The following is an 11,885-nucleotide window of genomic DNA, read 5'->3' on the forward strand; positions in this document are numbered from 1 at the left end:
CGGTCTCTAAAAGGTTTGCCATCACTGGTATAGGGCTTCCTGTCTGAGCAGGGGGTTGGACTCGATGACCTCCAAGGTCCCTTCCAACCTCATCATCATCATTATTATTATTAATTTTTACCTCCTGTGATGCATCGCCGAGCCATCTCCCAAATGATCAAGCCGAAGCTGTAGATGTCAGCCATGATGTAAGGCTGGAAGTGGTTTTTATTCAAAGTTTCATCCAGGACCTCAGGGGCCATGTACCGTTTTGTGCCCACCCTCGTATTTATAGGAACGTCGACCTCATTTGTATCACTAAAAGAAGGCAAAAAGAAGTAAGACAGGAAAAGGGACAATGCAATTATGGCAATTACAATACAGAATATTTACGATGGCAATTTCTTTGCGCAAACGCACGAAGATTCAACCAATTTACCAACGAAGAACATTTTCGACCGCCCGCTTCTAAGACCGAAGTGATACTAATACGGTTTAACTTCTCGAGCACGAATGCAAACGATATTACTGAAGAGTTGAGCTCTGAAAGGATTTGTTCGTTGTGATGGAGATATTTGAAGGTGCCAAGGATGAGCAGAATCGACACTGAAATGTGCCTTTTGATCTGAAGCCAGAGATACTTTTAAGTAGGCGGCGTTTTTAGAACTTCGGTCTAGATATGTTTGGACGTTAACGTTCCCTCTCAACTATTCTTTTCGTGTTGGGTTTTACAAAGAAAATACTGAATTCTCTTTCGTTGCTTTCAAACGTTAAGAGTCAGTTCTTCTGAAACAAGTCGTCCATGGGAAAACCACCCGTGGTATGAATCGTGTCAGCTGCTCTACCAAATGACTCAGAAGTTGGTGGACTCTCCTTGGCTGGAGGTATAGGACATGAGAAGACTCTACTGTATGGAGTCCTGCACTGGCCAAGGTGTTGACCTACATGATCTAACAGTAACAGTAGAGAGACCCTACCAGGGGTAGGCAACCTCGGCTCTTTTATGACTCATGGACTTCAACTCCCAGAATTCCTGAGTCAGCATAGCTGACTCAGGAATTCTGGGAGTTGAAGTCCATAAGTCATAAAAGAGCCAAGGTTGCCTACCCCTGCCCTATACCATTCTGGACAAATGGTTGTCCAATTGCCATGGATGGAGCACCCACAACTTCTGAAGGCAAGCTGTTCTACTGATTAACTGTTCTCCCTGTCAGGAAGTTTCTCCTTAGTTCTAGGTTGCTTCTCTCTTTGACAAGCTTCCATCCTTTGCTTCTTGTCCAGCCTTCAGGTGCTTCTGAGAATAGGTTGACCCCATTTTCTCTATGGCAGCCCCTCAAATATTGGAAGACTGCTGTCAGGTCACCCCTAGTCCTTCTCTTCTTTAGATTAGACATACCCCTATGTTTTATCCTACACCCCCCCTAATCATCTTTGTTGCTCTCCTCTGCACTCTTTCTAGACTCTCAACGTATTTTTGTACTGTGGTGACCAGGACTGGATGCAGTACTCCAAGTGTGGTCTTACCAGTGCAGTATAAAGTGGTACTAACACTTCACGTGACCTTGATACTATCTCTATGTTGATGCGTCTCCAGACTTCCTTGTATACAAATACTGAATTTTCTTTATCAATGCATCTCAACCTCAACATAAGCCTAAGATTGAAAATCAGGCTTGTCAGATGCTATATTTTTTCTATCCTGCTCTATGGAGTAGAGAGTTGGTCCCTGACAGAAGGCCACCTGAAGAGACTGGAAGCCTTTGAAATGTGGATTTACAGGCGGCTGTTGCGTAGAAGCTGGGTTGACAAGATCAGAAATGAGGAGGTGATAAGCCACCTGGGAAAGCCAAGGGAAATCATCAAAACAATTAAAAAACGAAAGCTAGAATATTTCGGACGTGTGATGCGACACCCAGAAAAATACGGCCTACTCCATTGAATCCTCCAGGGAAAGATGGAAGGCAAACGAGGTCCAGGCAGAAGAAGAACATCGTGGCTTCCAAATCTAAGGGACTGGTTTGGACAAAACCCAGCAACACTTTTTCGTGTGGCTGCTGATAAAAACAGGATCGCCAACATGATCGCCAATGTCCGATAACGGATATGGCACAAGAAGAAGAAGAAGGACTTCCACTCCCAGAAATGCCCAGCCCCCTTGCTGACTGGGGGATTCTGGGAGTGGAAGTCCACGCGGCTTAAAGTTCCCGAGGTTGAGAAGCACCGTTCTCTATGAAAGCGGGACTTGGATCATCTACCTGTTAAACTTGACGGCCAGGCCCAAGTCTGCGATGCAACAGGCCCCGTTCCTCTTGATCAAAATATTTTTGCTCTTCAGGTCTCTATGGGCAATAGCCGGCTTGCCTTGGGTCCCATAGATTTCGGTGTGCAGATGGCAGAGACCGCAGGCAGCGGAATAGGCCAGCTTCAACAAAGCTCTGTTGTCCAGAGTGGTGTACTGCAGGAAATCGTACAAGGATCCCTTTTCGTGGTAATCGGTGATCAAGTAGAGGTGAGTCCAGGAGCCTGTGCCTTTAATATCTGCTGCTATGAACCCTGCAGGATTTGGAACAGAATGAGGGGGTTAAGTGCTTTCCATGAATCATTCAGCGAGAAAAACAAATTTAGAGATTAATAATGAATACATTCAAAAGCATTTCAGAGACACGAGGCAGGCTTCCTCGCTCAGGTAGCTGTCACCCAAATCCAGTTATTCAGCTTTTAGGATGATAAAAGCCCAATGTTGCCGGTAGCAATGATTCATTTTAAGACAGCTCATTTTCCCCATTTTTCAGTTTCTGGCTTGTATTTTTCATGGCGGTGGTTCAAGATTTGCTAATGTGAACAGGTGAAAAAAGCAAAATATGAAGGGTTCCCCCCCCACCTCTTTTGGACATATCAAAATGTTATCTTCATTGAAACCCTCTGTTAAGGGTCATGTGACTGGCCACAAGTAGTGTGAAAAATTGACACTGCAACCGGTGATTCCACCAAAAATTAACAGATTTTCCACAGATCCTTCTGTGGAAAAAAGTAAGTACACTTTTGGCTCCAATTCCTGGTCTCATGGCAGAAACAACATCTCTGAAATTGACTAAGAGGATTTTTTTCAGCTAGGCAACATTTGAGAGATTTCTTGAATGCACAGCCAGTTTTAAATCACCTCGCAGCATCTTTTGGGGATTTAAATCTGGACTTTGACTTGGCCACTGGATTCCTTCCTTCCTTCCTTCCTTCCTTCCTTCCTTCCTTCCTTCCTTCCTTCCTTCCTTTTTATTAAAATGTTTACTTTCCTTGTCATGTTGCAAGGCCCACTTTCAATTTAACTTCAATCCTCTCCCAGATGGTCTCCCATTATCCTTCAGCTTCCTGTGATACAACGAGGAATTCATTCATGTCTGCAGCTGATCTGGTGGACACGATTTTAATTTTAAGCACCCGAGCTAGTGATAAAATGTAGGCGCGCGCTTCCTTTTTTCCCCACAGGCGAAATCTGCAGCGACGTTTATGTAAATTACAGAAGGGAACGCAAATTGTAAATGCTGCATGATCTTTTGTTAAATTATATCCCCTTTATCAATACAACTGAAATGGAAGATCAAAAATCTGTAGGCTGAAATACGTTGAAAAGCTAAAAAAAAAAGTGAATGGTATGCATTCACTTTTTTAAAAAAAAAACAAGATTGTACAGAAATGACACATGCTATACTACCTGCAAATCCAATGGAATAAATGGGCTCACTCTGAATTTTAGGAATATAGGCAAGGCGATCCATGTTTCACTTTACTGGGAAAAATGTTTCAAGCCTTAACAACTAACAGTGCAAATGAAATTCAGTAAAAAGAAAGAAAAGAAAAACATCTTAGCACCGTGGAGAAAACTTTTGTCCTCTGTTCGTATTCTGCTAGAAGTGTTGCATTATGCATGAAGTCCTTCCAACGACAACGCAATCGCAGCGTGAGCTTCTTATATACTTACCGAGTATATTTTCATGGCGCATAAGGACCGTCTGGTAAATCTCCGTTTCCCGAAACCAACTGGCTTCTTCGGGGGTGGAAAACACTTTTACGGCCACTTTTTCCCCTCTCCATTTACCCATCCATACTTCACCGTATCTCCCTTTCCCAACCTGCTGGATCATCTGAATCTGTTTGGCGATCGTCCGTTGCACCTGACAAAAAAAAAGAAAAGAAAAAAAACAACAACAGGTGAAATGTTTGAACGTCTTTATTTAAAAAAGAAGAAGAATGTGAACTAAAAAAAGATAACGACCTATTTGTGGATTTCATAGATTAGGTGTTTAAATGGTTCGTTCAAAAACAGCTGTCTTTTAAATTAAAGCATATAGTAGCTGAAAAGTGACCATAAGGAAGGCTGAGTGCCAAAGAACTATGGTGCCTTTGAACTATGAGTGCCTTTGAACTATGGTGCTGGAGAAGACTCCTGCGAGTCCCCTGGACTGCAAGGCGATCAAACCGGTCAGTCCTGGAGGAGATCAACCCCGACTGCTCTTTAGAAGGCCAGATCCTGAAGTTGAAACTCAAGTACTTTGGCCACTAATGAGAAGGAAGGACTCACTGGAGAAGAGCCTGATGCTGGGAAAGATGGAGGGCAATAGAAGAATGGGATGACAGAGAATGAGGTGGCTGGATGGAGTCACTGAAGCAGTAGGCTTGAGCTTAAATGGACTCCAGAAGATGGTAGAGGACAGGAAGGCCTGGAGGAACGTTGTCCGTGGGGTCGCGATGGGTCAGACACGACTTCGCAACTAACAAGAAGCTGAAAAGTATAGGATTGAATAATCCGGCAGCAACCAAAATTCTTGTACTGAATTAATTTTGCTTGCTTTTCTTCAAGAACGCCTTAGACTGTAGGACAAGGAATGGCAGAGCCCAGGGTTGAAGTGAAAAGAGGCATCAGCCTAGAATCCATACGTAGACACCTTTGAGAGCTGTTGAATCTTACCTAGTTCTAACCAGGTGCTGATTGTTAACTGAGGAGATTCCTATACATGGGCTATTAACAAAAAAAAAAAATCAGCTAAATTAAAAAAATCAGTTAAACTAATACTTCACGTGAAGTGTTAATACCACTTTACAATGCCTTGGTAAGGCCACACTTGAAATACTGCATTCAGTTTTGGTCACCACGATGTAAAAAAGAAGTTGAGACTCTAGAAAGAGTGCAGAGAAGAGCAGCAAGATGATCAGGGGACTGGAGGCTAAAACGTATAAGAAACGGTTGCTGGAATTGGGTATGTCTAGTTTAATGAAGAGAAGGACGAGGGGGGACATGATAGCAGTCTTCCAGTATTTCAGGGGCTGCCCCAAAGAAGAGGGAGTCAAGCTATTCTCCAAAGCGCCTGAAGGCAGGACAAGAAGCAACGGATGGAAACTGACCAAGGAGAGAAGCAACCTGGAACTAAAGAGAAACTTCCTGACAATTAGAACAATTAACCAGTGGAACGACCTGCCTCCAGAAGCTGTGAATGCTCCAACACTGGAAATTTTTAAGAAGAGACTGGACAGCCATTTGTCTGAAATGGTATAGGGTTTCCTGCCTGAGCAGGGGGTTGGACTAGAAGACCTCCAAGGTCCCTTCCAACTTTATCATCATCATTATTATTATTATATTATTATTATTAAACTGAGCCTTCATGTGTGGGCCTCATGCTGACAGAAACCTTGTCAGCTCTGCTGCAAATCACAGAACTCTTAAATCACGGACTTACCAACAGAGGCAATCCTGAACCACTGCCAGAGCTGATCGACTGGTCAATGAGATCCTTTAATGATTCCCCAACTGGGATGAAGGCCTCATCCTGCTCCAAATCACGATTGTAACGTCGTCTCTTTGCTACCCCTTTGCAATAATGCCTGGAGGAAAAACCAAGATTCAAAACTCAGGCATCTTGATTTCGTTCGTGACGTAAATTCTAATTGGTCAAAAAAGTAATTCCAAAATTATGTGCCGCAGAGTTCCTCCATTTTTACATTAAGCAGCGAGCATTCTCGCTCGCACGGTGTCGCGCGCTTCCGTCGGCCGTCCTCTATGGCAAGTATAAAAAGATACCATTGGCTGAAAGACTCTGCTCCTGTGGCTCAGGAGAGGTGGAGACCGTTGGACACATACTCCTTCGATGCACTTTCTGTAGAGATATTCCCCCCAAAAAACCACATATCCTCCCAATAATTGATGGGTATCCTGGCCATTCCGACATGGCTCGTCTCCAGTGGCTGCTTAAGGACGAACAGACTGTGATTACAGCCCAGGTGGCTAAATTCTGCGCAGCAGCACCGGGGATTCGTCAGAAACATGTGATTAATCCACCATAGCAATTTTACACAACTGATGTAGCAAACTCTTTTTGCGTTACTTGACTATGGGCCCCCTAGTTTAAGGATTGATATTAGTTTAGTTAGGCCATGTATAGCTGACAGACTGGATGCCAGATCGTGATTTTAATCTAGATTTTGATCTATTGTTTGTTATTTTACTCTAGAATTTTAACTGGATATGCACTGTTTTTATTTGTTCTGGTCTCTGGTCTTTGACTGTATAATAATAAACCTGAATTGGACATTAATAAGTAATGTCCGAATAGTTCGTTTTATACGACTAGTTGATACAGAAATGACTGCCTGAAGTGCCTGTCTCACCTTGAATACAGGGTTTATGTATAAGTGATAAGTGAGCTCAACATTCAGTTACTAATTTTTATCTCTTGACAACAATGTAATATAACGTTGTCTTTTCTCTGTCTTACTATGAAGCTATTTAACTTAAATCAAGCTAAATAACTGAAGCTAAATTAGATGAATTTAAATCGTACTAGTTTTTCTGAAAATATCTTCGGGATCCCATATAAGAATATATTAATCCTAAACATTAAATGTGCAGATAGGCAAATACAGGTCCCAAACTATTAAACATATTTTATATCCAGCACATACTCCAGATTCAGCCATAGTTTCATTCCATACAGCATTAACCTTGTGAACTCTCAAGCTTCCTCCTTCCGTTATATATTCAAGATGGACAGCATTTAATATTTATTTGTTATGTATATATAGGGGTGTGGGTCTATACATATGTTGTATATAGTATGTTTTAGGTGTGTGTCATGTATGTGTTTCACTTTGAGAGCGGGCAACTAAATTTCATTTTTGATGTGTGTCATTGTGCCCACAGTAAAAAAATGGCAATAAATCTTATCTTATCTTATATAAGACCATGAATCCTGAAAGATTTTTCCATTCCACTGCAGATTTTGTAGTGTGTGTGTGTGTGTTCCTGAGTATTATTCCACTTTATACAATTTTCTACACATTTAACAATCCAAAGTGATGTCAATAAAATTGGCTTCCAACTCTAAATTGCTTTTAAAACTGCCAGTCCTGTTTTAATACAACACAATAAAGCTGTAAATATCCAACATGGTTTACCTGTAGCAGAAACAGCCAAAGAGGGCAATCATGGCGATTATGCAGACCGCCATACAAATAAGCACAGCTATCCAACGTATGCTGCCATCAAACAGGTTATCTAAACAAACAAACAAACAATAAGTGAATATTTATAGTGTTTCTCAACCGTGGCCACTTTAAGACATGTGGGCTTTAACTCCCAGAAGTCCTCAGCATAGCTGGCTGTGGAATTCCACACGTCTTAAAAGTTGCCAAGGTTAAGAAACACTGCGTTAACGTAATCGTGATTAAATGCAAAACTCTCCCAGGGAAATGACCAAACAAGGTTTAGACAAATCTCACCTTCAGAAATGCAATTCTGTAATAGTTGTTATGTACAAACTGTATACGGAGTATCGGCATCTGTGGGTCTATTATTATTGAACGGGCACCTTACTCCGCAGAGGTCATAATTAACAAGGTAAAGTTCTCCAATTTGAAATGGTTTGAAACAGGGCAATCTGCCTAGCACAGGGGTCTGCAATCTTGACAACTTTTAAGACTTTGAAGACATAGCTGGCTGAGGAATTCTGGGAGCTGAAATCCACAAGTCTTAAAGTGGTCAAGGTTGCAGACCCCCGGCCTAGCACCTGATTTGATGTCTATGCGATCAATACATTATTTCCCCCCGAGTTTTATATTATATTTTACTACAGTAGTGGCCAAAATTGTGGAAACCTTTTGGGAAAAGTGTACAGTAGAAATGCCACCTTTGGTTACGTTTCCACCAATAATTTTTCTAATTTCTTTATAACTGTAGCCTTGTTCACTTAATAATACTATTTTAAATGCTTTTGGGCGACCAGTCAACTCTTTGCACCATGACTTTAATTTTATTACGTTTTACAAGCTCAATCAATGAAAGAAAAAAAAACCACCCAACCAACTTGATAGCCATCACATAACACACTGACAAATGTCCTCCTCTAAGCTTCAATACATGACATCAATCACGGAATCCTACTGTGATCTGATTGGCTCATTGACAAAACAAGATGACACCCGATTGGTTCTCTAAACTCTCATGCTCATTGGCTACCATCAGATGAAGGAAAGCTACCTGAGATCAACCTAAGCAAGTTGTGCTTCCTTTTTCTGGTTCTTTGGCTATAACTTTTCACAGAATACAGTACAGGTAATTGAACAAACTATGTTGCATTACATTCTTGATTAAATTATCTTTCCATTGATATATAATTTTATGGCACTACTCCAAAAAAAAAAGTGGTGCTATTAGCCATCAAACCTCAAAAATACATTTTCCCCCAAAAGGTTTCCACAATTTTGGCCATTACTGCATTCTCAGGACTAATTGATGTCCACACTGCTAAGTCTTTTGTTGCTTGGATTCAGCTACTGGAGCGATAGACCAAGGTTGAAAAATAGATGGGTAAAATCTCCGTGCAGACGCCCACCGCCCCGTGGATCCCACCCACTGCGTATCAGCAAGCACTGTACCTTTTGGAGCAGGGGATAGAGTGGGGTGTAAATCTTGATTGCAGAAGTCGGTCCGGCAACATTCAATGGTACGTCGTCGTAGAACAACTCGGGAATCCTACAGAAGAAATTGTACCCTGAAGCAGCGCAACTTAACTTCCAACTTTATTTTTGATAAAGCGACAACCTTTTAAAGCTTTTTGGAAACAATCAATGCGCTGCCCTTGGCCTACAGCAAGCAGGTTAGGTTTTACCAAAAAGCAATAAGCAGATTTGGGGAAAGCTAATCATGATGTCTTCTCCTTCCTTATTTCTGAAAACCGCTTAGAGAGTCAGCCGTGGGGTACCTTGCACTGGAAATCTGAGCCTTCGTACTTCATGCAGCCGGAAGAAAGAGTTTTTTCTCCATTTTCGTCCTCCTCAATGATGGCAAAACAATGCCCATTAGTTCTAAAAAAACAACAACAGACGAATTAGCTTCAGTCCTCCAAAAACTGCATTCAGTCAGTCTGTTCAATAAACAAAGTTATTTTTCTCCTTCTGACATTACGGGTGTGCGCTACGCTGACGGGAATTGAAACCAGCTGCAAATAGAAAACGCTGGACAAAGCGACACCTAGAAATAAATTTATCGCTCCATTTTATTTACACACACACACACACACACACACACACACACACACACACACACACACTGGTCCTATGGGCACAAAAATAACTAGACTGGCAGTCCGTTAGGTGGCATAATAGATTTTTCTCTTTTTTTTAAAGAACAGTCCATACAGTAGTGCACCAAAATTGTGGAAACCTTTTGGGAAAAGTGTATTTTTGAGGTTTGATGGCTAATAACACCACTTTTTTTGGGGGGGGGGGAAGTAGTACCATAAAATTATATATCAGTGGAAAGATAATTTAATCAAGAATGTTTGTTTGCAACATAGTTTGTTCAATTATCTGTACTGTATTCTATGAAACATTATGGCCAAATAACCAGAAAAAGGAAGCACAACTTGCTTAGGTTGATCTCAGGTAGCTTTCCTTCATCCAATTGTAGCCAATGAGCGTGAGTGTTTAGAGAGCCAATCTAAACACAGCAATGAGCCAATCAGATCATGGTAGGATTCAGTGATTGATGTCCTGTATTGAAGCTGAGAGGAGGACATTGGTCAGTGTGTTATGTGATGACTATCAAGTTGGTTGGGTTTTTTTGTGTTCTTTCATTTAGTGAGCTTGTAAAACGTAATAAAATTAAAGTCATGGTGCAAAGAGTTGACTGATTGCCCAGAAAGCAATGTAAAATAGTATTATTAAGTGAACAAGGCTGCAGTTATAAAGAAATCAGAAGAAAAATGGGTGGCAACTTAACCAAAGGTGGCATTTCTACTGTACAGTTTTCCTAACAGGCTTCCACAATTTTGGCCACTACTGTAGTTACAGAATACAAAACATACAAGCCGTTTTCCTATCTCTGGGAGGGCTATATATATATATATATATACATACACTGTATATACTGTGTGTATATATATATATAGGCCTCCAGAATTACGATGCTGTTTCCCATTTGGGATGTGCCTTCAGTGCCAGACGGTTCAGCAATATACATTCAATACCAGCAGAGTGGATATAAATGTGATCACTAGAGGGCGATAAAAAACAGCAAGTCTAAAACGGCCGAATCACGTCTTTTGACTTTTATGAATTATGCTGTTCAAAAGGTCCTAATGCATTAAAAGTGTTATTATCTTGAAATTTCCAAAATATTCCAAAAGAGGAAAGCAATTAATTTAATCATCAACATATAAAGAATGAAAAACTTAGGGAAGGTAAGCGATTTTTGAAGCCTCCCATCTCACCAGGTCTTCCTTGTATCTGCAATACTTACTTGCATGTGTTGTTAATGGCGTTTTCTGGACAGTGACCTGAACAGTAGCATTGTAAAAAAGGCATGATGTCCTCTGGGGCTACGGTCACACCATCCTCCTGTTTCTGCTGGTCAGGATCGGTCTTTATTCCTGCCGCGTGGATCATGCTGCCTCGGTTCCAGCCTGTGGGATGCACAAAGGAAGTTTTGTCTGTTTTGCTGCGAGTCCGTGTGCAGTGAAGGTTTAAATACTTAGACCGCATATCGTTTCGGCTTATCGTTTCCAAAACCCTAATCTGAGAAATGTACACTCTAACCCCCCCAGCATGTTTTCCTGTAAGAAAGCAACACTGAATCACAATGGAGCTGAATTCCAAGCAAATTTTGAGGATAGTCAGAACAACAGATTGAACCTAAATGTTAACAGAAAAACAGAGTTGGAAGGGACCTTGGAGGTCTTCTAGTCCAACCCCCTGCTCAAGAAGGAGTCCCTCTACCATTCCCTACAAATGGTTGTTCAGTCTCTTCTTAAAAACCTCCAGTGATGGAGCACCCACAACTTCTGGAAGCAAGCCGTTCCCCTGGTTAATTGTCCTAACTGTCAGGAAATTTCTCCCTTAAGTCTAGGTTGCTTCTCTCCTGGATTAATTTTCATCCGTTGCTTTTTGTCTTGCCTTCTGGTGCTTTGGAAGATAGGTTGACCCCCTCTTCTTTGTGGCAGCCCCTCAATTATTGAATCACTGCTATCATGTCAGCCCTAGTCCTTCTTTTCATTAAACCGGACATAATTCTTACAACTCTTCTTCATCACGTGAAGTGTTAATACCACTTTACAATGCCTTGGTAAGGCCACATTTGGAATACTGCATCCAGTTTTGGTCACCACGATGTAAAAAAGATGTTGAGACTCTAGAAAGAGTACAGAGAAGAGCAACAAAGATGATTAGGGGACTGGAGGCTGAAACATATAAGGAACGGTTGCTGGAATTGGGTATGTCTAGTTTAATGAAGAGAAGGACAAGGGGGGACATGATAGCAGTCTTCCAATATCTCAGGGGCTGCCCCAAAGAAGAGGGAGTCAAGCTATTCTCCAAAGCGCCGGAAGGCAGGACAAGAAGCAGCAGATGGGAACTAACCAAAG

The 11,885-nt window shown here is 41.5% G+C and overlaps 1 protein-coding gene across 1 annotated transcript in view; it reads right to left on the reverse strand.

The window, feature by feature from the left end:
• BMPR1A (bone morphogenetic protein receptor type 1A) overlaps positions 1-11,885 on the reverse strand; it is a 20,410-nt gene that overhangs the window by 3,748 nt on the left and 4,777 nt on the right. Inside the window, exons 2-9 of the mRNA XM_015824820.1 lie at positions 10,766-10,928; positions 9,228-9,330; positions 8,902-8,998; positions 7,423-7,522; positions 5,709-5,853; positions 3,956-4,148; positions 2,235-2,532; positions 122-297 (exon numbers count right to left, since the gene is read on the reverse strand). Coding sequence (XP_015680306.1) covers positions 122-297; positions 2,235-2,532; positions 3,956-4,148; positions 5,709-5,853; positions 7,423-7,522; positions 8,902-8,998; positions 9,228-9,330; positions 10,766-10,928 — 1,275 coding nt within the window. The remainder of the gene's footprint in view (positions 1-121; positions 298-2,234; positions 2,533-3,955; positions 4,149-5,708; positions 5,854-7,422; positions 7,523-8,901; positions 8,999-9,227; positions 9,331-10,765; positions 10,929-11,885) is intronic.

Source organism: Protobothrops mucrosquamatus, unplaced genomic scaffold (assembly GCF_001527695.2).
Source record: "Protobothrops mucrosquamatus isolate PMUCROS unplaced genomic scaffold, P.Mucros_1.0 scaffold_195, whole genome shotgun sequence".
Taxonomy (NCBI): domain Eukaryota; kingdom Metazoa; phylum Chordata; class Lepidosauria; order Squamata; family Viperidae; genus Protobothrops; species Protobothrops mucrosquamatus.